The sequence below is a fragment of the Tiliqua scincoides genome, chromosome 2 (genome assembly GCF_035046505.1).
Source record: "Tiliqua scincoides isolate rTilSci1 chromosome 2, rTilSci1.hap2, whole genome shotgun sequence".
NCBI lineage: Eukaryota > Metazoa > Chordata > Lepidosauria > Squamata > Scincidae > Tiliqua > Tiliqua scincoides.
Window position 1 is genome coordinate 176,767,245 of NC_089822.1, and position 26,338 is coordinate 176,793,582.

The following is a 26,338-nucleotide window of genomic DNA, read 5'->3' on the forward strand; positions in this document are numbered from 1 at the left end:
CAGAGTTATAAACTATATTTTACTAGTAAACATGATTACAAAGCACTCTTATGAAAATTGACACAAAATTTTCCAGTCTGTTTAAACCGTTTTTTTACAATGATTTTTTGGTAAGGCACTAGCATTAAGGTTTAATGCTATTGCATGACAGTAGAGAAAACACTTTGCAACACTTTAAATTTGGAGTTTTGTTTTTGCACATAGGTCACTTTTGAGAGTGTAAACTCAATTTTCAACTCTGTATGAAGATGAGACTTTTAATCTTGCAGTGCTGATATGTGGGATGGAAACACCCAGGAAGTTCCACCATCATCTTTGGAACAATGTTCCTCCTATTTTCTTTCTACTTATGTTCCCATATGTTCTACTTGTGTGTAACTTTCTGAGTGACTGTTTTGCTTAAAAAATAGATTGGCAAACATAATTCTTTGCTTGTATGTACTGTATAAAAAAACCTGACAAGGCCCCACCTAATGACTTACAACCCAATCCGACCTAAACATCTCCACACCGATGCAGTGGTACTGGCACAGGCTACATTGCTCCCCATGGGAAATTTAGCAGGTGGAGTCTCCTTGGAGTAAAGCAACATTTGTCCGCTTGCCCCAGGGTAAGCCCCAGCCTGCGCAATGGGTCAACTTGGACCTGTGCCAGCTATATAGCTGGTGCAAGTTTGCATTGATTCATGTTGGCAGATTAGACCTAGGAAAGAGGAGGATACGGCATGTGTTGGTGCCACCAATTCCACCCCTTCTAAGCCCTATCTACCCACCCTGTTGCTGCCCTCCCCATCTTGTTACAACCCTCCCCGCCTTTGTGCTGCACAGAACTTACCCACTCTGTGCTCTGAGCATACTTCTTACATTGGTGCCAATGGGAAGGCTCTTGCCTTACTGCTGGTGCTAACTGGCGCACTGTCGCAATGTGCTATACAGCATGTTTGCAAAAGCACACACTGGTGGAAGGCGCACTCCTCTGGCACAAGCCAGCAATGGGATTGTGCCCCAAATCTCTGAAGATGTTCCAAAAAAACAGATTCTTTGCAAAAGTCTGGAGTCCACAGGGGATAAGATTATTGCAATGAAGCCCATAATGCAGCTGCTTTCCATGACTACCAGAATTCAGCTACACTTGCTATGCAAATTAGCACAGTTGCTTACTAGATTGGCTGAATGGCTGTCTTTGTATAAACATTCAGATAATAAAAGAACTGAACACTTGTTTCATAAACACATCACATTTCATACCTCAGCCATAAAGCTAAAGGAATCTTTTGCCATCGCGCTTCTGGAAAATTCTATTATCTTGCTTAGGCTTGTCACCTCTGCAAGGTGCTAATGAGAAAATCAGGCCATTTTACCCCTGTAAAAAATACCCTGGTCTCATTTGTTCTGCTAGTGCAATATTGTTAAAGACTTCTATCCATTTCTTGGAATATCACATATCTCCCAAAAATGGCAGTCCAAATGTGACCATGTTCACTGGACTGCACACTTGTCAGCAGCAGGTATTGCTGAGAAAAAGAAATTCTCAGCTCAACTCTCTCACTTTTTATACATATTTTCATTAAATTCATAAAATCGGTTACTAGACAAGAAATACACATTGCGCCCCCCATAAAAACAGTAAAATGTTTAATGTTGTATATAAAAGTTACACAATTCTTCATTCTAACAGATACAAAAATACATTATATCCCATGATTTTTATTCTTTATAAAATCTTTATTTTATAAGCCACTAGTAATTTCCTGGCAAGGACTTGCATAGGTCCCAATTATTTTTCTAAAATTACATTAAAAATATATTAATACAACTTTGCAGTTAGCCATGTAATCAAGGAAACTAACAATTCTTTACTGGAATGTAGCTTGCCAGACAAGCTATCCTATGACATATATACAGTACGTGAAAAAGTCTTGAAAATGTTTCCAGGGGTGGTAAATTTTGTACTTCCTTTTATGGCAGACCTACCATTAATGGAAAGGGGCAAATGCCCTGGGAGTGGTGCCTCTAGGACCGCATGGAAGCCACTCTGAGGGTCCCAACGTGGTCGGAAACTGTGCTTCAGGTTTGTCGAAAGCACAGTTTAAGAGCCCGGGGAAGCTTCAGTAGGCTTCCCCGGTGTCTCCTAGAGTCGTGCGAGGCTCCATGCGCTCCAAGTAAGTGGGGGGATTTGCACATGGGGGGCAGCAGCATCCTGTAGAGAGGCACCATCATGGACCTTTGCCCCAGGATGCAGGGCTGGGGAGGTCCTCCACTGGTATTAGAGGTAAGTCTTGGGGCTTTCAGCAGATTTCAGAAAAACTGGAACTGCATTTGTAGAGGAATTAACAATGAGGATTGGATAAAATGTGTGTGCAAGCACAGGGCTCCTTCAAGTAGTGTCAAACTATGGTACCCTATGAGTACCTTGAGCAGTAGCTCTTTTAATCTCAGTAAGGCCATCAGCGTAAAGAATGAGGCATCTTGTCTCTTTCAGATCAAGATGCCATTTTCAAATGATCACCAAAAGGTAGACGTCCCCGACCAAAACATTAAAAGAGTGCCAGTTTTACTTCTTTACTCTAATTGACACCATGAATCAATTTGTTACAGAGCTACCTTTCAAAGGGGCCAGAAATTAATTTAGTACAATCTTCTGGAGGACAGTGATTTTTGCTATATTTATTATTCTAGACAGCATACAAATACAGGTGGAGCCTATTTATCCGCATTAGTTCCGTTCCGTGACTCGGCGCGATTAACAAAAAACACGTTCTGCTAAATTCCATAGAGCTACGCAAATATGCTGCAGCCCGACACTTCCAGATGGAAGGAAATGATGGCAGCTGTTATCAATCCCCTCCCCTCCATAGTCAGACCTCCCCGTTGCCAGCTGTCCAGCTTCTTTCACAGTTGGGATGCTGATCTTTTAAGAGTCCAGCCCTATGCGTTTCTACTCAGAAGTAAGCCCCATTCCAGTCAGTGGGGCTTACTCCCAGGAAAGTGTGGCGAGGATTGTAGGCTAAATCTCATGCTTTGCTTGGTGGGAAGGCTTGCTTGTGTCCATGATAGCCTGCACCATGAGGGGGGGTTGCTTGTGTTGGTGATTGCCTGCACCATCTCAATGGGAGGGGGGGGGAAATTTGGCAAACACTCCCTGGGTTTTTTAAAAGCAATCCCCTCTGTTGCTACCATACCTGCCCCTGAGTGAGTGAGTGAGTGTGAGAGAGACTGCACTCCACCTTGCTGCACGTGTTCTGGCTACAGAGATTTTTGGCCCCCCCTTCCCCCTCTTTGCTGGCTCAGGGGCTTCAGGAGTGTTACTGTTCCTTTGCAAGGGGAACCTCTTCCAGGGCTCCAGGGTTATTTCCCTGCCTGGGCAAGGCAGAGCCTTTTTGCAGTGTTTTGGGCTGCCTGGAAATGGAGGGAGACACCAGTACAGGGCAAAGGAGGCAAAGGTGTGTGTGACTTTTGGTTCCCCCACCCCATGAGACAAATCTGAAGATGAAAAATCAGTGGATAAATAGGCTGCACCTGTATATGCATGTATATCCACTTGTCTGCATGATTTACTCAGGTTGCTGAATTCATTATTTCATGTAGAGTTTTGATACATAATTTTTTTAAAAAAGAATATACAAATCTGTCTTTGAATTTAAAAAAAAAAACTGTCAACACAAATAATTTCTAAGAGTTCTTATTGCATAGTTTCTTAGTTGCATAGTTTCATAAAAATTAATGCTCCAGGACCATAACAACAATGTATGAAAAAGCAGAAAAATCAAGAAGACAAACCCCAGTCTTCTACACAGTACCATTAGCACTCATTGCAAGAAAGATTTTTAAGTGCTATAATCTTAAGATACTGTAAGAGAGTGTCTGCCCCTCTCCATTCCTTTCTCCCCTCATCCCAGTAACACTTACTATAATAGCACGCATAACATGATGTCAAAATGTAGGAAATTGCAGAGCTATGTCATCATGTTATTGGGAAAGGGAAGAAAAACATTGACACCATGTTCTGTATTACCTGCTACTGGGAAAAGGGAAGAAAGAAATACTGGGAAATAACAGATATTTCTTACAATGTCTATTTCCACCTCTAAAAGGACACAGACATTACATTATGCTATGCATAATTCTGAATATTTTCCTACATCCATCAAATCCAGAATGATCAAAGGTTTAAATAATGGCAGGCCCTACAATTCTCCAGAGCACTACCATCAAATGTTGTGGACTCAAGTGTACAAAATAGCACAAAGTGTTGCTGATTGTTTTCTTTGAAAAATGTATATAATCATGCATCGCACAGCAATGACTTAATTCCAGGAAGACCATACCTACATGCAGGTATGAATCCTTATCAGTAATGGTCCGCAGAATAATCACATCTCAGGTTAGGTATTTTTATTCCAAACCTTTTTACATTGCTCTTTAAATCTTCTCTGCTCAATTTTTGTGTGTAGGAGTTGCCTACTGACCAAAGCAGAGTCTGCTCTGAGGTGACGTACAAAAAAATCACCAGGAACACGTATACCTATGAAGTTAAAATGCACATTCTCAAATCACAGCAGTCGCCTTGCATGCTTGTCACAGGTTAACTGATGGCTTAAATACATGATCTCACCTGATCTTTCATGCTTCCCACTTCAATCGGGTTTTCTCTTCCCCCTCAAGGTGTGGTAAGTTGGGAGCCCTTGGTTGCAGTTCTGGGGTGAGGAGGGCACTTTTGCTGGAGTCAAATTTTGCTGGGAGCTGAATGGTGGGCAGCTCACCAGGCTGTTTTGCCTTTTCTCACTTCCCCTCAGGGTTAGTTGTTTTTTAAGTAGACCTTGGGTGCCAGAGTAGGGAGAAAAGATACACTGCTGGGTACAGTACATTGTGCATAGCACAATGCAATACAATGCTATTGTATTGTTCAGTACATTGCTATTTGATGTACTGAAGGTAAACAGAATGACCCATTGAGATATTGGTCATAGTCCTGTAAAAGTGCTTTGAATTGCCCTGAGATCCAAAGATACAGCCTTAAAAACAATTTAAAGAGACAGCATCTCCAAAGAATATTTACTGTAACTCACATGCTTTTAATTTTCTGTCCCTGTGCTTTTAATTTTCTGTCCCTTTGGCATTTTTGCCAGAAAGCAAACACCAAAGTGGCTTAGGGCACACCATGAAACTAAATCGGTAATTATGTGATTAAAAAGCAAATGTGTTCCCTTCCAGCCAAGGACACAAGGAGCCCAATGTTTACAGCTTACAATCTTGTAAATTCAAGATTAAAATTAGCACTATGTAACTTACTAAAATGCACAAATTGTCCAAAGAGTAAAATCTGTTAAGTTATTAAATGCCAGCATTTATAGTGCATTAGCTACACAGAGAGCAAGAGAAACTGCTATAAACAGCAGTTGTAGAGTAAAAAAAAGATAAATCAAGAGACATGTTAAGTTTATAACTGAAGCTTTGTGGATATTAATTTCCATAATGCCCTGCTGTTAACACACAGAAATGTTCCAAAAATTTAAACTTCTATCACTCCAGCTGGCATAATATGCCCTAATAGGGCTATTTGGTATTAGCAGGCTGCAGTAGAAATCTGCCTTGTTCAATTTAAAGTTTAACAGGCTACTTCTACTTGATGAAGAACTGCATATTGCTCAGCAGATTGTACAATCTCACCCACAGACCTCGGCCTCATAAAGGGAATCACCACATCAAATCATGACATTTACGCATGCTGCAGCCAGGAAGTTGGAAACAACCCCCACAAGCTCCAATTTATGTCAGCAAATCCATACTAATTTAATCCAGAACCTGGTCTTTTGAAATTGGCGCAATTGCCACCCCACGTTTTGGGATAGGAAGTATTCTATTTTAAAAAGCTGCTCAGTGGTGCAGCACATACTTTGTATGAATAAGATCCCAGCTTCAGTCCCTGGTATCTCCAGGAAAGGCTGGGAAAGACTCCTGCAGAGTTATTGCCAATCTGAGTAGACAACTTTGTTCAGTCTCAGTATAAGGCAGTTTCCTACTTAAGCTAAGATGAGTTCTTAGTGGAGGATGAGGCACACAAATGGCAAAAAAATTTTTTTGAGCTGAATGCTACACTGCAGATTTGTAGAAAAGCAGCAGAAAGCCAGCCAAGGCTGTCACTTTTCTACAAAGGCTTATACAATGTTTATTTCTAAAGTATCTCAAACATACAGTGCACCACTATAACATGCGACTAATCATCATGAACATGATTCCAATAAACATCTAGAATCGGTGGGTTTCTAGATTTAGGCTAGTTTCCATTACTGTCTTGTCGTTAACTCCTTGACCGGTTTTTCCACTCCCTAAAGGCAGCAATGTAAGCCTATAGAGCACCCTGCTGGAAGGCAGTGCTATTACATGTGGAGAAAAGTTCCCATCCTGAATTTTAGAAATCATCAGAGCTCTCCGGAAAGCATTTCCCAAACAAATCATGGGAAGGATTTATATACCTGCATATTATTCTCTTGGAAGAAGGCACCTGTATCAAATCTTTACCCAACAAATGTCTATCTATCATGCCGCTGCTAACTCCTCGGGAAGGAAAAAGGCGACCAAACCTTAAATGCAAAGTTGACATAACAATGTAAAAAGCATGATGGCTATGAAAGTATTGAAGACTAATTACATTGTGACTAATTACAGAGGCTCAGATAAGAAAGCGCCCATAACACAGAAACTGTATAACTGTATTTTTTTCTCCCACATAGTTAATGAAAATGGTATTCTTAGAAAGAAGACAAACTCCTATCAAAAGAAAAAAAAATGTCAACACAATCCACAGATGACTTACCTACATTAATTTACATTCTTTTATTTCAGGAGAATGAAGCAAAGTTAAATGCAATATTTAAATTGCGAATTGGAAACACTGTTTAATAACTGCTGGGTGAAAATCGTATTCTTGTCTTCCTAACTATAGTTCCAAGGTACTGTTTCAAGCTGAATATAAATATAAAATTTTGCATCAGAGAAACCAATTGCATAGATTGTGGTCCCTCCTTTACACTGCTCTTAAAAAAAAGTGTACTTAAAATGAATATTTAATTGTTGATTATGCAAAAGTGACACAGGGATTCACTATTATCCCTCATAAAGGATACATATTTTTTAAATAAAAATGCTAGTTTTCCCAAGCTTTAGTTTGTACCCATCCCATTAAAATCATTAGAATAATTATTTGCACAATGCGTAATTAATATATGGAATTATGTGGTGATGACACCTGGCTTAGGGCCCAATCCTATGCAACTTTCCAGCTGCAGTGCAGCCCTGAGGTAAGGAACAAATGACCCTGTACATTGAAGAGGTCTCTGTGACTGTTCCCCCCCCCCGATGCAGCGTTCACCCCATTGACACAGCTGGAAGTTGGAAGCTGGAAAGCTGGATAGGATTGGGTCCTTAGATGGCTTGAGGTTTGGTCCAGGCAAATTATGAAGTCTATTGACCAGAATAGCTACACAGAAGGTTCGGGGCAGTTTACCTCTGACTACTTAATTGCTGGTGGAAGGGACAACAGTGGGCATGGTTACTGAATTCATGCCCTGCATGTAAGCCTTCTAAAGTCATTGGTTGGTCACGAAGGGATGCAAGACTAGATGGACCTTCGATTTGATCTAGCAGCACTCTTCTTATTTCTTATACCCTCTATACAAGTCTCTTATGATTTTCTTAGATCACTCACAAGAAAGTTTCTTCCTCACTAACTGATGCCCCAATCTTATTGGGTCCTTGTGCTGTTGGAACTAGTGTTCTGGTAACACAAGGTTCCTTACAGTAGTGTGAAAGCTGACCATTGCCATATTCTGCCACACTGCTGCCATCAACGAAGAGAGATGCAACACAGATGGCAGTGCCCCCAGGAGGCTCCGTGGCAGGGGCAGGCCATGGGGAAGGAGGGGGAGTAACAGGGCATTTTGGGGGAAGAAACAGGGGGCATGTCAGGGATTATCCAGCAGCAGTTATGTATGTTGGATCTTATCCCTTCTTTTTGAGACTTCTTTGGCCCTTTTCTCTCCTCAGACATATGGCACAAGAGTGGCTGGCATACATCCAAGACGACCCATAGGCAACTGGGCAGCCTACCTGGGGGTACTTACCTCCTGCTGGCTGTCTAGTCATGCCTCCTCACCATTGCATGCAGCATGCACTCCCTTGGCACAGGTGCATGCTATAACATAGCAGGGGACAGGATTGGACAGTTAAAGAATTCAGTTTGCAGCTGAAATTGTTTATTGGGTTTCTTAATGTACCCTTTTCTTACATTTTTTGGAATCCAGTGCCATTATATAGACACAGGACACTGATATGTTTTCATTTGTTTAAATCCTGTCTTGTACAGGTTCCCGCAATGCAGGAAATAATTTGACTTGGCCGAACATCTGGATGATCTAATAAGAATTTATCATTACTGATCTACGATAGTTTGCAGCAGCACTTACAAAAGAATCTGTACAGGAATCTTATTTTCATAACAATCTCCTAAGATAATGAACTTGTTAGAGCCCTTGTTCTCATGTGCTAGGAAAGCTAATAATTAAATGGAAGCCACAGAGCTTCCTCTTTCTTCTTCCCATTCTCATGCTCTGCAGAACATTTTAAAATAGAAATAATAGTTAGAAGCATTATGCAAAAACAAATCCCCCCCAACAACCTGAAACCTTTACAACTGAATATACAAACTTCAATACCTAAATAGCTCCATCTCATTCAGGTGATGAAAAGGCACCTTTGGTTTAAAGGGGCATAAGAGTGTTCTATTTCTTACTCAGTTCGCATTTCACATGCCCAGCCTGTGGGAACTCAAAAACAAACATATCTTATTTCTACAAGGACATCTGGGCCAAGCCCAAAAAGAAGTGCAATGAAAGCCTAACATGCCTGTAGAATAATTGCTCAACAAATCCCTCACATATGATGCAATAGCAGCAAACTGCCAGAAGTCACTATTACAAAAGACCCTGTAGTCAGCTCCTACTAAAAAGTGCTTTGGTTCCCAAATAAATTTCCAAGAAGATATTTACAAATCCAGTTTGCTTCTTAAGTTGCAAAAGGACATAGCTTTAAAAAAAAACAAAAACCATTACGCAATTGCTAACGACATGTCCTTTCCATATGGTTAAAATTCATAAAGGCACTTATGTCTAGCAGAAACAGCAGAAAACTTTGTGTGCTCTCTTATCAACAGGTCAAAACTCAGCTATTATGTCTGTTCCCAGTAATTTCCTGGACAGGTCAGGAGGTAAACAAAGTAGGAAGGCAAACTGCCCTGCCCTGAATTGATCTAGTTTATCAACAGCATAAAGAGACAGGTTTTCTGTTTTAAGGCAAGGTCCCATCCAGAAAGATAGCGTTATTTTGAGAAGCCCAAGCATGAGTGGGCATCAGTGTGAGATAGAAAACTTGAAGACAGCAAAAGGAGAAGTGAGAGGCAAGCCTAGCTATACCACTCAGTCATCATTACTACTTTCTAAATGCCCTACCCAGCAGAGCAAAATTAAAGCATCAAAACACATTTGTTTATGATCTTTTACCATCTACAGTATATGAATTTAAAATCTGCTTGAGAGTATGCCCAGCACTACATCTCACTCACTCAAAACACACGCACTATAACCAAAACTTGGCTAATATTCAACACAAACTCTTTACTTCCCACTAGGCTTCAGAGGCACAGCACCCATTCTGTCTATGAGCACACAATGCATATTCCACAGCTTCGTGCACACTGTGGAAGAGGAAGTTTTTCTCCCCCTTTTTAATGTACTCCCCTCGATACAGAGAATCCCTCACAGAGGGACAGCACTGAGCCAGCAATATCTGGATGCCAATTTCTGCATAATCTTTGTGAGCTTCTTTCAGCGTGTGGATCCCTGCAGTATCTAAGAATTGCACTGCACAGCAGTCAATCACTATGGTATGAAACTCCAGTGGCTGAGTGACAAGCTGCACTGAGATCTCTGCTGGGTTTCCATTGGAACTGGCCGTTTTATCATGAAGCTTTTGCTTTTCTACCTTTCTCTTTGCAGCCACCTCCCACAAAGGGTTGATTCCAGTCTGCTTGTACAGCTTGGACTTAAAGCTCTCTTTATTGGCATAGTAGATTGGTGCTTCAAAACGAAAAACGCAGACTCCTGGCTTTGTCTGAAGGTCCCTGTATGCAGGAAGAGGTTCATAGATTTCAGATTTTGGCACCCAGCCCAATAACTGTCCTTCTGGTCTTTGAGTCCGCACAATGACACAAAGCATGGAGAAGCAGACCCCAATAAGAAGACCAAGTTCAGTACTTATCAGTGCTGAAGAAAGCATGGTGACAAACCAGATCAGTGTGTCTATTTTGCTTAACTGCCACATTTTGGGGAGGTCACTGAATTTCCGCAAGGCTCCTCTGAGATTCACAATGGTTATGACTCCCAGGACACATTTCTGGAGGGAATAGAAAAGGGGAGCAATCACAAGGAGGACTAAAAGGATGACCAAACCAGTCACCACACCAGAGACCTGAGTCTTACAGCCGGTTGACTCTTTGACAAGTGTCTTGGCAAGAGCTGCACTAGTTGTGAAGCAGTGGAAAAAGGAAGGGATGATGTTGCAGAAACCAATGGCATACATTTCCTGGTTGGGTTTGACTGTGTAGCCATGCTTCTTGGCAAACATCTCTGAAAGAGATACAGTGATAGCAAATCCAATAATGGCTATGGCCACTGCATCCATAGCCACATTGGGAATAAGACTCCAATCCGGTGGTTGTGGTGGCAGAAATCCAGTTGGAATGTGTCCAGAAACACTGGAGCCATACTTCTCTTTCAGTTTCCCAAAATGGGATGCCAGTGTAGCTGCCACAACCACAAACAGTTCAGTGGGAATGGGAGCCTTTAGTTTGGACTTGAATCGCTCATTCAGCTCTTTTGTTGGGATAAGAACAAGAAAGCACAAGAAGCTGGTGATGAGATCACAGACATTCGTCTTGTGGATGTTTCTGAATATGTTTATCCAAGTGGCTACAAGAGAACCAACACCACTGCTCCGAGGAATGTCTAGGCCCAAGAGATATTTGGCTTGTGAGGTAAGGATGGTGAAGGAAGCACCTGTAACAAATCCACTGAGTAAGGAGTCGGAGAGGTATACAGATACAAAGCCCACCTGGAAGAAGCCCATGGCAACCTGAAAAGAAATGCAAAGGATCAGAAGACCATTTTACACCACAGGACAGAAGAGAATGATTAGATAATACACATGATGTTAGTAATAGCTGAACCCAAATAAAGTGGCAACTCGGGCTTGTTATGGTGGAGCAGGAAACAGAGGAAGGAAAATTAGACTGGCCCACAGGGCTCCCCAAGCCCCTGCAAGTCTGAAAAATGGGGGGGGGGAAGGGCACTTCCAGTTTTCTTGTGAAAAAATGGGCTCCCCAGACCCCCCCCCCCCCCGCCGACTTCCAGTGCTGGCTGAAGGTAGGTGAAAAACTCCCTCCTGTCCCCAGCAGCAGCGTTATCCTAGGGACTGTGTTGCTGCCTTTCCCTCCTTCCCCACCCCTTAAAGGGACATAGGCCAGTGATTCCCTAACTAGTGGGTTGTGACCCACCAGTGTGGGAACCACTAATCTATTGTTTACTTCTAATCAAACGCAGATGTGAAACAGTAATGCTATAACACCACTCAGTCATCACCCTTCAACTCTTATGTAGGAACCCAAGTGGAAAAAGAAAGGAAGTGGATAAAATAGAAGGCCTTTGGATTATCACGTCTTACCTGATAAATACCTGCCATGAAAGTCACAGTGGCTCCAACAGTAATTGCATAGCAACTTCTATCACATAACAATTGGGTTGTCTGGTTTGTAGTCAAAGGACCCAGAGTGCTGTTATTTAAGTAGGAAATAGTGTCTGAGCGAAAGCTGCTAGGAACACTCGGTTCTAAATCATATCCAGCTCTTTCTACTTCCCGGTTCACCACTTCTCCCACCATCAGGCAGAGTACACCAAAAATGCCAACGGAAATGTGACGGGAGGTTCCAAACAGGAAATAAATAATGCTTGCAAAAAATGATGTATACAGACCATAAATAGGATCTTGGCCGGCCAATAGGGAATAGGCAATAGACTGTGGAACCAACAAGATTCCCACAATCAGACCAGACATAGCATCTCCCAAGATGTTTTCTCTCAGGTTGTACTTTGGTAGCCACTTCAGTACTGGGAGGAAACTGAAAATCAGGTCTTTGGCTTTAGCTGGAGTGCAGCGGCAAGTTTTCTTCACTTTCTTCACCACACATGCCTTGATATCTGTGCCCTTTTCTATAGGCTCCAGAAAAATCCTAGAGTGGGGATTCTGTTTGCCATCATTTTCCACTGCCAACTCAATTGCTGAATGGATATGGTTAGTTTCTGCTGCCATTCTTAAGGCTCTCTAGCAAGGAAAGAAAAACAAAGAGAAAAAAATGTCAGGCTGGTTCTGTAACCAGGAATGGGGGAATTTTGGGGTAGATACAAGGGAAGGGCAGGAGATGGAATGAGGAGGGAGGGAGTGGATCCCAGCGACATTGGCATGCCCCAGGATCATATTCTCCTTCCCCCTTATTCTCCAAGGTTATGTGCCAGTAAAATAACCTTGGCACAAATCTTTGGCACAAATCCAAGGAGTCCCACTGGGGTAGGAGAGGCTTACATCAAGGAGACCTCTGGGATTCCCCCCCCACCCACCCTGGCAGAATGCAGTATGCAATCTGTTGGTGCAGCTGCATCAACACGGGTGTTTAATGAGACTATAAAAACATGAGAAAACCCAGAACAGACTTTCAGACAAAGCCCCACTGGCTTCTAATCAAAAACCCTGCCAATGAACACTTTGCAGTAGGCTTTAATATTATTCTTGCATTGTAACATATATTTGTAGGCAGACTCTGAAGTGCAGCTTTCAACTTTTTAGATCTATTGTTCCTCCCAAAGTTTGTAGAAGACAATGATTCAAACTGTATTTCCAACTCCAGCACCAAAGATATAGCATCCTAACTGTGTGTCAGCTGTAATTTTAATACGAAGGTAAGAACAGAAAATTAGCCATGAGAAAGGGAGGTAACGAACGGTCTGTATCCTGCCACATTTGAAATTGAGACAATAGCAGGTGGTTTCCCAAGAATGCCTTCCTGTCCTCCACTGCCAGGATGGACTCAGCAGGAATAATCTGACTTGCTCAGGAATGCTGCAGTGAGGCAGAGGCAGTAGAGAAGATAATAAAGGGACTTCCCCAACAACTACCTGGCTGCAAGCAGGCAGTTTTAGCTAAGTATCTGGGGTCATCCTGTCCGGGAGCCAACAGTGCTGGAGGAAATAGATAAAAATAGCCAGACATCTCCAATCATAATTCTATGAAAAATTTCTCATAATTTCATATTTAATTGCAAGGTAAAGGGGGGAGGAGAACAGGGAAATCTACCCAGTTGTATAAAATGTGTGTGCACTGGCAGTACCTTAAGAAGAAAATCAAGCTTCAATTCTCAAGCCTTTCAATGTGACTACTTCTACCATCTCTATAATGCTCTTTTCCTGCTAATTGGTTTCTCTCCTTCCCTTTGCTTTTATACACACACTCATCAGAAAAATAAAAGTAAATTCAGTGATGGCTTAAGGTTGTTGTCCAACTCAAAGAGCAAGGAGGATAGTTCAGCCATGTTAAAAGCATTGCATTTCAAGAGCTGTTTTGAGTCACGGGGAAAGAAAGTAAGAAACATTCCTGCAAAATTCATTGAGACACATGGACCAAGTAATGAGACAATTTTAGCCTTGACACCAGTTCTCAATGGCGTAGGGAGAGACAGTTGTTAGCCAGTTTCCTAAGAGTCTCACTCTTTTACTCCTACCCATCTAAAGCACTGTTTCTTTGGCAATCGACATCAGATTTCATAAACCCACAATTTACGTTAGCATAATTAAAACAAAAACAACAAAACAATGTAAAGAACAGTGGTAGCCCAAGAGTGAAAGAAAGAATGGGCTTCAGAACTAGATGTTATTTGCAATAATTCATGGTCAACAAGGACTTTACATTGTGAGAGGTGCTGCACCCAAAGCGTCTTTACTTATTTATTGAAAAAGGAGATCAGAAATCAGATTGGTATACAAAGAAGCTAGTGAAGGGCTCTTTGAACTCACAAAGGTTAAACAGATTATATCAAGGCTTCCAAGATTCCTCACTGTTTGGAATGTAGATCAGGATAGAAGAGTTGTTGATGAAGAACAGTATAGGTAAACCTGTGGATTTAAGCAACAACAGCCAAGACACAAAACTATAACCTTAGTTGGAATGCATGAGCCACACTAGATGTGATGCTGGAGACCACTGGAATATCTTCAGTGGAAGAAAAGAATCCTCAGATACATACCTGTAGGGCACTCTCATTTAACTGGAGCAGCAGCACAGGAGTTCTTTGCCATCTTGCTTGCAGGCCCTGATCAAAGTAAATTTTATTTACAAATTTATATCTTGCTTTATCTCCCTAAAGGGCATTCAAGGCAGCATTCAACATTCCACCCTAATTTCTGTCTCACCACAGAAGAAAAGATTTGGGGGTCCACATACCTTTTCCTCCCATAGTGGGAAAAACAGATAGAAAGGATTGGAGTCAGGAAAATTGCCTGAAGGTAGCAGATGAAGTGCTTCTTCCCCCCAAACTCCACTCTAACCAAAATCAGAGTCCACCAAATCTCCGTTTCAATTTTAAAAAACCTGAGGAGACACCTTCACATGCCTCCTTCACAGTGGCGTCACTAGGGTTCGCGTCACCCAGTGCGGGATGCCAGCGTGTCACCCCCCATGCAGTGGGCGGGGCAACACCCCAGGTGGTGGGCATGGTGATGTACCATCACTCCACCCCCACTAGTTTTTGGCCTGTGCTTTTTGATAGAACAAAGATAGAACACATTCTGCATGAAATTACACATTGACTGATATATAACATGATGGCATTATTCTTCCAAATTATGATTTTAGTGATTTTGGTCACTAGCGGTGTCACACCCACCCCCGGGTGTCAACTTACTAATACCTTGTTGCAGTAGTTCTCAAACTTTTAGCACTGGGACCCACTTTTTAGAATGACAATCTGTCCAAGACCCACCAGAAGTGATGTCATGGTGGAAATAACATCATCAAGCAAATTAAAATAAATAAGTATAAATAATTAAAGTAAAACAAATAATGAAATAAGCAGAAGCCAGCCCTGTTCCACCAAGCGAATTTCCTCTGTAGCCTGCCTGCAATAACCCCCCTCCAAAACCAGCAAGCTTTTCAGCCCTACCCAATGCCCAGTTCAATTTAAGAACTTCTGTTTAAACCAGATCACTGTCAGGATCCACCTGGCTTTGCAAGTCTCAAAAAGGTTCACCTTATCAGTTAAAGCCTCTGTTTCGATCCTTTTTCGTGGGGGGGGGGGGAGGCTGCCTTCTGGAGCACTTGTTTAGCTCCAGGTGCATAGAATCAGGATCATTCTGGTAGCCTTGCACTCTCCTTCACCTGATCTTTCACACCAGCCAAGGCATGTTTGTTTCCTCAGAACCATGAGGTTTTGTTTCGCTTTCCATAGGACTCAATATATTCATATGCTTGGAGGAAGGGACTTTCTTCTCATGTGTTTTTGGGGGCTGCATTAATTGGATCAGGACCATTCTGGTGTCATTGGATTCCTCTCAGCCTGCCCTTTCCGATGGACTAAGGCAAGTTCGCCTACTTATGCATAAACATGCGATACGGCTCACTTTCACTTTCCTTAGGGATCCATGCGGTTTTTTGTTCTCCAGTTTTTTGGCCATAACTTTTAATAGAAAGGAGATATTTCACTCTAGTTTTTTGCATTGCATTCTGCTCAAAATTTTGCATCCAAAGGTATATACTATGATGGGGTTACTCCTAACCACCACGATTTTAGCGTGTGGCCCTCCCAGTGTGTGTCACCCCCCCAGTGCACATCACCCGGTGCGGCCCACACCCCCATAGTGACGCCACTGCTCCTTCATCACAATTAGTTTAACCTTTAGTTTATGGCTTTTCAAACTTTGCAGCTCTGTGATCCACCTTGTCCTCTGCGATCGGTCATTCCTGGTGGTGCTGGAGGCCTGTCCTGGCTTGGGAAACCACTCTATAGGTCTCTGTGGGCCTCAGAATGGTAATCAGAAACCTCATAAGCCACTTCCGGTTTTCAGAAGCAAACCAGAAGTGACTTGCAGAGGCCTGTAGAGTGGGTCGCAGGGCTAGTAGAGGCTTACAGAGGCTCTGTTAAGTAATGGGGCTTCTGGAATGGCTCCTATTTGGAGCCAAACCATTGTAAGAGAGGGCAGGATGGCCAAGATCACAACCCACTGTGCTTGGGTTTGTTACCCACACTTTGGGAAATGCTGCTTTAGTTAATAAGTCTTAAATTTTACCTAATGTAAACTGCCTTGAGCATTCCTTTTACTGGAATTGTGGGATACAAATTATGGAAATACATATGCATATTAAAACTCCTGCAAGGAACCCTACAGTATGAGAAAAATTAACGTACAGCTTTGTCATACAAAGCTACAGGAAGTCTGCATTAGTGACATGACAAGGGACATTAAATATCCCTGCAAATTACAAAAGGTTTACAGTAAAAGGCTTGCTTGTCAGCTGACAGTTTTGTTCACAGACACAACTGACTCTTTGTCTGCTAAATTTGGAAAGATTCTTTTACTTGTACCCATGTCTACTATCTATCAGATTCTACCCTTCCCCTGAAAAAGGACTGGGGATGAGAATTACGCTCTTCATTGCAAGTACGAAGATAAACGACTGCGGAGAGGTGAAGGAAATCATGTCTGACAACATGTAGTTATGTCCTTCTTTGCACAGTAAGGAGAGACGCAGGAGCATATTTGCCCAAGGCCTGTTTCCAGTCTTCCCACACACAGAGTGTGGGGGGTAGGCGAAGAAAAAGAGCGTCTGAACATACCATATAAATATGCTGACTTGCGGAGCTAGGGTAGCCTAGTAGAAAAGAGTACATAAAAGAAAGATCTTTATTCAAATCTCACTTTAAACTCACTAGGTGGACTTTAGCAGGACACTCTCACTCAGTCTCAATCTGCAAATCAGGAATACAATAGTACAGCCTATCATACACAGCTGAAAAAAAATTAATGAGATAACATCTTTGCCAAATGCTTTTGAACCCTTGACATGCTATAAAAATAAGTAGCTTGCACTCCTGCTTTACAAAAGGTTCACTTTATGATCAAATCACTTTACAATGGATTATCTGTAGTAAAACAAGATTCACTATGTAAGGTATTCACTTTATGATGGTCTCACAGTTGCCACTTACAGGAACTTGTGGGCGTTAGATAAACCAGTCAGCGATGTGAATGCAAATGTTTCATAGCATCACAACCAATAGCAGCATTTTTAACACTGTGTGTATTGAGGGAAGGATACAGCCTTCTAATCTGTGTTTTATAATTACAACATTGTGTAAACTGATAACCATGATCCCTAAAGAGCATAGTAGGCATCTCTGAGCTAGGGAAACAGATTGCACTTCTGAAGTTTCCTTAATATTTGGAAACAGTTTGTCATGAGCAGGGAAGTATACTACATAGCCCTCTGCATTTAAGTCCACATCTCCAAACTAGGAGCTGTAATTACTACATACTACATTTAGGACTCTCACTAACATGAAGTTTATATTTGAAGCACACCAATTATACCTTCTCAAACTAAAGAAGTTGCATAATATTCCTAAAGATTCTGGTAGTTATGGGTAAGTCCAACAAGAGATTAGGTACTACAAAAGCTCCTTCAACATGTATACAGTAAAAACAGCTGCCCATTCATCATACAAATACTGTACAGTGTCTAGTATACAGTTGCAGACTTCTATTAAAAGAAAAAACCATCTTGCTAGCAAGTTTCCTGGCACAGTTGTTGGCTTGCTTACACTACATCTTTGTATGTGCCAGCATGAAAGCTTTCATTATGTAGTGTGGAAACTGTCTTTCCAGTAGACAAGCAGGTTTTGGTTATAACAGCATACTGTCACTAAATATCACATTGCTAGCTCTGGTTTAATACTTTCCTTACTGAAACTGCCTATGTTCTTTGTCAACAGCTTTTTATTTCCAAAGGAATATTCCATTTATTTAAATTTGCCATCATTAGACTTTGACATGATCAGCCTTTTTTTCTGACTACAGCTTCAAGACGTGCCTGTTTGTTTCAAATCACAGCATTTGTAGATGTGCTAATGGGCAAATCACAAACCAAGAAGTTCTCCTGAGTCACAAGGTGCAGCAGGAGCCCTGGTATGAACAAGCAGGTACCCATGATGCACCCATCATAGTCTCTCAAGAGATGGCTGAGGATGTACCTTCAAGTTGTTAACTAATTAAAACAGATGTAGTTGAAAACAACATTTTGCTTTTGGTTAAATACTCACAAAGGAATTTGCAAATCTCAACTGTAGTGCCTTCAGAAGTAACTGAATAAAAGGACAGAGTTTTGATACCTGATGTGCTTTAAAACGTGTTAACATGCACACATGGGGGAAATAATCTTGTGTGCTGGGATCCTGTGTAGTGGCAAACGGCACAGCTCGAAGATTCAGCAGGGAATCAGAATGAGATGAGGGTGAAAGATGCAACAAAAAAAACTTGTACTGTGGGGATAAGTTACCAATGATAGGGAAGGGGTATCAAAATAAAGCAATTCAATGTTTCTTAGCCATTCACACAGCTGGATCCTAAGTGTAAGCAGCTGCTACAGAGAAAGCAGAAAAAGAAGGGAAAGAGGAAATCCTTAAAAGGAGCAGGGGTGCATAAAGGTGCAAGCATAGAGGGAGAAGAGTAGGAGTGAAAGGATGTAGAGATATGATGTCGGTTATCCAGGGGAACCTAGGGTGGAAAAGCTGAGAGTTTGGAATATTGAGAAGGTGCAAGGAAGGAGGAAAGCTGGAGAAGTGAGAGAAAAGAAAGGATTCCTAAAATTCAGACCATGGCTAGATAGTAGATCTCTGTAGCCTGAAGCAAGGGTTACTGGCAAAGGGTGAGCCCCTCTGCAAACTTTGAAATGACTTCACCCACTTGCTATGAGAAAACTAGTCTCTCTCACTGGATACATGTTTTGAACTGGCACCACAGCTGCTTGAAAGGTGCCCAACTAGGACCTCCCTGTAGTATGAATAGCTAGAGTGACAGTTAGGGGGACTTTATCTGGGAAGGAGACCAAAGGCTGATCTCAAATTTCCATTAAAATAGTTTAAAGTCTAAAATTAATCACATGTACACACATACACCACAATGCACTCCAAAGGAGGAAAACTAGAGAAGCACCATCATCAATTTGACTGCACACAAACAAGGAGAGGTAGAGGGGAGTTTGAGGCTGAAATCATTTCACAGACTGATAAAGTTGAGGTGTGTGTTATTGCTCGAATAATTAAAAGTGTGCCCTTCCTCTTGGCTTGTAGACCTGGAGTCTCTTGCCTCAGTCCTGCTTCTAAAACCACGTCATGGGCCCTAGTAATTCTCTCCTGGCAAGCACCCAGGTATGTTTTCATGCACACTTCAAATAAAAAGTGTTTTCAGGCAATGGTTTTCAGGAGTTTATTAATGTGAAAGTTACTATTCATTTTTAGAAAGATATACAGTCTTTATCAATTTGGAGCTCTGGAATTAACAATACACTTCTTGTGATACTAACATGTGAGAACTAAATGGCTTCAAAAAACAAGCAGGTTCAAATATCATCAGCCCTCTTTTAAAAACATATACTGGTTTCAACAGGGCGCTATTGGTTTAGTTGCTTGTGGTTCTATATTCCTTGAAGGAAGCTTATGGTGGTTTAAATTTGTTAGTGTTGTACACAGGGAAAAGCCCGTGTGAGTGCCTTGCTTCTTCAGCCCCACTAACATTTCCTTCCCAATTAATCCATTTTTGCCTGGCCCACAGGAGTACATATTTGTTCCCTGTTGTATATATGCAACGTTGGACAGAAATTTAATCCACAATCAATTTCAATCCACAATTGCTTCCTAATTTTTGTTGACTAACTACCAATGGGCAGAGCAATCCAAAGTGAGAGTTGAGCTAGCGTAGGCCCCCTGCACTGGTCAGAGCGTTGTGAATGTGCCATAAAACACATTTGTGGCTACTTGAAGCTGGGCACGCCAGCGCAATGATGTGTACTGGCCTCCTACTGCCAGATCCCACCCCGTGGAGGCCAGAGCAGGTAAGTGCAGAGTTGGATGGTGCAGGGGGTGGGAAAGGGTGGCGGGAAGGCAGAATGGAGGTGGGGAGGGGGTATTTTTGAGCAGGGGAGGGCAGACCAGGAGGCAAATTGGGCCTAGGAAGGGGGAGGGATTGGCTGTGGCAGCGCAGGCCACTCCTAGACTGATCAACCTTACACAGACTTCTTGGATTTGCACCAGTGAAATTGCTAGCAGAGATCCAAGTAGCCCCACAGGGTTGACATTGGAGCTTGACACGGGGTAAGGGGAAAATAATTTATTACCCCAAGTTGCCCTCCAACTGGCACCTACCTTGTGCTGGATCCAGTGCAGGCCACTCTGCCTGAATGTTCAAGTGTAGGTTAGAATTGTGCCATAAATCAATTAAGACATACCACTCTTTATACTAGTGTTTCTCAAACTGTGGATTGAGACCCACTAGGTGGATTGTGAGCCAATTTCAGGTGGGTCCCCATTCATTTCAATATTTTATTTTTAATATATTAGACTTGTTGCTACTGTGGTATGTGACTGCATTTGGGGAAATGTTACAGACCTATACTTTTAAAAACCTACTGTGTATATTCTTTTAACAACGACAGTAAATGGGACTTACTCTTGGGTAAGTGTGGGTAGGATTACAGCACAGGTTTGTTAAAAATTTTCCTGCTTGATGATGTCACTTCCGGTCATGACATCACTTCTGGTGGGTCCTGACAGATTCTCATTCTAAAAAGTGGGTCCCAGTGCTAAATGTGTGAGAACCACTGCTTTATACTATATATGACACACATTCATTCTTGACCCTGGTGGAATCAACAAAGTGGTGACTTTCACTTTTTTGTTATTAGACAAGATTGAAGCACAATCACAGACTGCCTATTTTAATGTGTGCTATTTTAACAATTGAGGAATTTCAGCTCTTCCTCTTGATTAACTTAGATTTGTGGAAAGTCACTCGCATTTCAAGAGGTCTGAAACAAGCAGACAGTTTAAGTTCACTCATGTGAAGCACAATGAGCTTCTGTTTGTCTGGGTCAAGATAGCACTGAGAGGTCAAGCGAATCCACTGACATGGCCGCTTTCCAAGACAGAGCCCCATGTTTATACAAAGAGCTATCAGAATCACATATGCAGGAACAGTGTTTAAAGTATATGCAGTTTTTGGCAACTCTTAGAAAAATCAAACATGCAGCTTGGATTTCCTAAAAAACATTAAATGCACACAAAGAGCAAAGTCAACACTGTTAAGCTAATCTAACAAGACCTATCAAAGGAAAACTTCCTATACCAAGAGCCCAATCCGATGCATTTTTACTCAGAATTAAGTCCATTATAGTCAAAGGGGAATACTCCCAGGTAAAAGGGGTAGGATTGCAGCAAAAGCTTAATCCTATTGGATTGGGGCCACCACCAGAACACAGATTCTGCTGTCAGAAGAATCCAGTGTGGAATCCACACTGGATCTAGACCATCAGGATCCAGTGTGCGAGGCATGACGTTGCTGGTGAGCACGAGGCCACTAGTGCAGTAGTCGGTGGACTCACACGTTCACCAGTGGTGAGGCAGAGGTAGGTGCAGGCAGCGGAGAGATAAGGGAGGGATTGGGAGGGACAGGGCGTTTCTGGGTAGGGAGGGGAGAGGAACTGGGGCCGGGAGGAGGTGGATCCAGCTGCGATGGTGCATGCTGGACATCCCCTCTTTTTAAAACCCACCCCTTTTCTCTCCTTAGACATATGCCACCAAAATAGGTTGCATATGTTTGAGGAGGCCTGTTGGGAACTGGGCAACCTACCAGAACAATAAAATGTTTTTACTTATTTCCTGCAGGCTGTTCGATCACGTCTCCCACTGTAGATACACTATATGCTTTTTGGGTAGGGCTGCATTAGTGCTGGTGGCAGGGAACAGAATTGCGCTGTAAGTATCATGTATTCATTTTCAAGTCTCCTGGAGGTGGCTTGCCTTAGAGAAAGGAGTTTGCATTTAGCATAATATGTTGAGTCATTATTTCAGTATTTGCAATTCGAGCCTAAAATATTATGTTATCTACCTATATGCTTTAAGCACACATGCTCACTATCACTTTGATTCCTCTTCTGAATGCTGTTTAAGGTATGGGAGCCACAACAGTCTCTCTACCAGAGTGCGACAGGGAGGAATGTGAAAAGTTCCCAGGTGGCCTGGGGGAGGCCAAGCTGCCAGTGTAGACCTCTTGAAACCAGAGGGTTTCTCTTAATACCTGATTGGTATGAGAAGGAGCTGCCTTGTAGCAGCTCCCATGCTATAAAGGGAATGCAAGCAAGAGTCCTGAGTGCACTTTTGTGTGCTAAGCTCAGAACAATCAGTACATAAACAACTTGCTGAACCGGTACCATACACAGTGATCCCAGGAGGCCACAGTTTGTTGAAGCAACACATTTGAGTAAACATTAAAATCAGAGTCAGCTTTACTACTCCATATTGCGCATCTATATTCAAAAGACTGGAACATACATGAGAAAAAAAAAAGCACACTATAATAGGCCTTTGATGACTTCATTCAGATCCCTGAGGCAAAGAGGTAAAATATTTGCTCTTTGACATTTACATGTACATCTAGTTACACAACATTATTGACCTGCCCCTTCCATATTTTAAAAGCTCAGTTCTAAAAACTGTTGAACTCCCAAGGCTGCTTAGCTAATCTGATTGGAAACTTTCCTGTAACTATTTGAGCATCCCTCTGTGCTTTTGTTTAACCTTGCCAAGATGTTCCACTTAGAGTTGCTGACTTGGTGAAAAGCTCAATAGATCTCAAGGTCTACTATACTAAATCACAACCCCTGGAATGAATTCTGACCCTCTCAATGAAAATCCAAGAAAAATGTAGGATCAAAGGACATATGGTTACAGCAATCCTGATATTTCAACTCATAACTTATCCAATCATACAGAAAGGTGTTGTCAGGGGAAGGGTCCAATGTTAAAAGTCAAAAAGAGCACTTGGGTGTACTGTGAGCCCCAGAAGATAAGCCGAGAGCAGGGGAAGATTCTGAACTCCCCACTTATGTGCTTCTTCTGCTTTTAGAATTGGATTATCAATTCTCCTCCTTCTCAGTGTGATTGGGATAGTTCCATGTTTAAACACTGGAAACTGCTACCATCATTTCTCATGTGACCCATGGAGCAAAGTTCTCTCCCACATAAAGATACACTCTCAGTTGCCACACAGCCCCATTGCCATTTTACGCCTTTCATTTCACAAGGAACCTCCAAGGCAGCTCCATAATAAAGCACTAACACATGCCTATGTTACTAAGGTTAGGATTGGGGCCTCCTTCTATGCTTTGAGTTTATCAATTTTATTTTGCTCATCTTTGTCACTGGAATTTTCTCATTTTTAACACTAGGGTGCCCTCTTTCATCTAAGGTAGATGCTATCCTCCTTCCCTTGCCCTTCATTGGAAGCCTCCAAATAGGCAGTCTGGTTCTTCAGTTTACCTTTTTTAATTTTATCTATGTATAGCACAAGCCAATTCTCAGAAGCCCCCTAATTTCCCTTGGTGACAGTTAAGGGCTAGTTACACTGTCAATTTCTCCCAATACTACCATCCATCTACCCTCAACATCATATACATTCAAGCTTACAAGTAGAAAAAATTAGCACAAATACCATCATATACAGATAAACTTAGCAGCAATTTCTGCAATTATAGGAGTGCCTTTTCCCGTTACCAGGATTATGGGGGTGGCTGAGTTAATGTACAAACATTTCTCCAAGAAATCTATTTTCCAGTGACGGATCATGACTGTAAGTCAATTCCATTCAAATCAATAGGAATTACCCTTTCCAGGAAATATGTTTAAAACTGACAGAGTAATCTTATGCATAACTACTCAGGAGTAAGTTCCAATATGTTCAGTGGTGCTTACTCCAAGGAAAGTGTAAATAGAATAGCAGCTCCAATGTTTCAAAGACCACTCTTACAAACCACTCTTACAAAAGATGGACAAAGTGCTGTGACAATAAAATGAAGAAAAATATATTGCTATGATCAACAACAAATATTCAGAAGCTTATTACAAAGATAGAAGTAAATTACAATGAGATCATAAACCTACATAAATAATTCCTTATTTTCTAAGCCCGGTCCCTTGGCTTCTATTACACTCTTAAGAAAATCAAATACTCTTTTAAAATGATGTATAAAGTATGAAACCTCTTGGCTGATGATACTTGAACTTTCCTTCAGAATTCCACCTGAAAAAAGTATTTGATCTACATTCCAAACTAATTCTTACTCAACTGGCACTGTAAACAATATGTACAACCATTTTATCCTCTCACATAAATCTTGAAAAACGGACCAACGCCTTCTACAAACTTTGTTTCCTTCACCATTTCCCAAGTCACATCAGTCTCAATTCAATTCACACCATACCCCTCTGCTGTGCTTGCGATTTGAAATCTAGCTCCAAGACTCTCCCCCCCCTTATTCATTTCCTTTTCTAGCCCCTAGGCATGCGCATGACCATTCTGTAAACTGGTTCAGGAACACAGAGACAGCAGCAGCATCCATGGTTGGAATTTCTTGTTCCTCGTGTATTCTGTGTCCAAAGTGGTAAATCTGAGAGCAGATTTGGGACTCACAAAGTGTAGGTGAAATCTAGTGTGCGTGGTGAAGGGGCACTGGTTGTTCCCCGGGCATGCTTTTGTACAATACAAAAGATTATATAGCCCAAAACTAGAAGCATCATTCCAGTTCACAGCAACAGAAACATGAACAGATATTCCAAACATCTACTGTATTGAATACCAACATCACAAATGCTCTATTGAGAGGTGAGAAGTGAAACAAAGGGACTGCTAAGTAGACTAGTTCCACAAATTCACTTGAATCTCAAAGTTTGTCCTCTGCAGTACCACTTCACATGGTCCACCTATTCAAAGTACCATGGGAAGAAACTGGTGATGACATCATTGCCAGTTACTTCTGGGTTGGGAGACCAAATGCAACGTGGCAAACACCAATAAGAAGCTCACTGAAGGTTTTTTCAAGCATAGAAAAGCATGCTTTGGAGCTCTACCTGCCGAGTCCTGTACCGCTATTTGTTGTGTCACGTTCCTGGTCTCGCTGCTGGGTGGCAGGTGTCCAGGGATCTACTGTGTATCACCAGACACCACCTCAAGTACCATGGGTGGTACCTGTACCACCGGTTGAGAAACACTGCTTTAGTCCCTTGTTGCTGGAAAGTGGAAAGTTTTGTTAGTATTGAAAGCCTCTGAGTTTTGTAGTGTTTTCTAAGTCAGAGAATGGAGGGGACAATCAGGCTGGCACCTTAGACCCAAGAGAAGAACTCCTTCCCATCCCCACAACACCACCACCAGCAGCCCCATACCCCAAGGCAGTGATTTTCAACCTTTTTGGTCTCATGGCACACTGACAAGGTACTAAAATGGTCAAGGCACAGGTTTTTTTGACAATTGACAAGGCACACCATGCTGTTGGTGGGGGGCTCACACATCCCCCAATGGCGCTACTAATAAATGACTCCCGTGGCACACCTGCAGACCTTTCCCGGCACACCAGTGTGCCACGGCACAGTGGCTGAGAGTGGCTGCAGCGAGTGCATGGCACCTGTTGGAGTCTCGCCTGAAGGAACTGTGCCACTGCCCCCCATGGCCTCGGGGTGCCTGCAGTGGCAAAGCTCCTCTTCCTCGACACCCCTTGGTTATGGGAGAAGAAACCACTGGCTTGGAGGGGTCTCTCCTGGTCGCTGCTGGGGGGAAGCGAGCCCCGCAGCCCACCCCCCTCCGGCTTCAGCCAGGCTTTCCTCCCACGGGTGCAGCAGCGCCCACCTGGGACCCTTCGCCTTACCGCCCACGCGCTCGCCGCTCCCAGGCAGAGAGAGGCGACGCACTTGAGTCTCTGGCCGCGCGCGCGAGCGAGCGAGCCCTTCTTCCCGGGCCCCGCGAGGCCACCGCCCCCCGCCAGCCTCCGCTCACTTACCAGCGGCCTCCCACCCGCTGACGTCCACGGAGCAGCCCTGCTTGGCTGGAAGGGGCGTGCGCAGCGCCTCGGCCCGCCCGCCCGCG

At 42.6% G+C, this 26,338-nt stretch overlaps 1 protein-coding gene across 3 annotated transcripts; it reads right to left on the minus strand.

The window, feature by feature from the left end:
* Positions 1-26,191, minus strand: LOC136640030 (sulfate transporter-like). Of its 3 annotated transcripts, none has more exons than XM_066614833.1 (4): positions 26,121-26,191; positions 14,404-14,469; positions 11,775-12,431; positions 1-11,186 (listed from the first exon to the last, which is right to left on the minus strand). In XM_066614833.1, exons 3-4 carry the CDS (start codon positions 12,417-12,419, stop codon positions 9,681-9,683), a joined length of 2,151 nt encoding a protein of 716 aa, XP_066470930.1. In that variant the 5' UTR covers positions 12,420-12,431; positions 14,404-14,469; positions 26,121-26,191; the 3' UTR covers positions 1-9,680. The 3 variants fall into 3 exon arrangements, with proteins under 3 accessions (XP_066470930.1, XP_066470931.1, XP_066470932.1); XM_066614834.1 differs by having other exon boundaries at positions 26,102-26,145; XM_066614835.1 differs by lacking the exon at positions 14,404-14,469 and having other exon boundaries at positions 26,121-26,188.
* Between the last annotated feature and the right edge of the window lie 147 nt (positions 26,192-26,338).

Bases quoted from the DNA above. Each gene is read 5' to 3' on its own strand.
- LOC136640030 (XM_066614833.1), bottom strand. From the start codon at position 12,419: ATGGCAGCAGAAACTAACCATATCCATTCAGCAATTGAGTTGGCAGTG. The intron at 11,187-11,774 runs GTAAGACGTGAT...ATTTCTTTTCAG, and splicing joins TCATGGCAGGTATTTATCAG to GTTGCCATGGGCTTCTTCCA.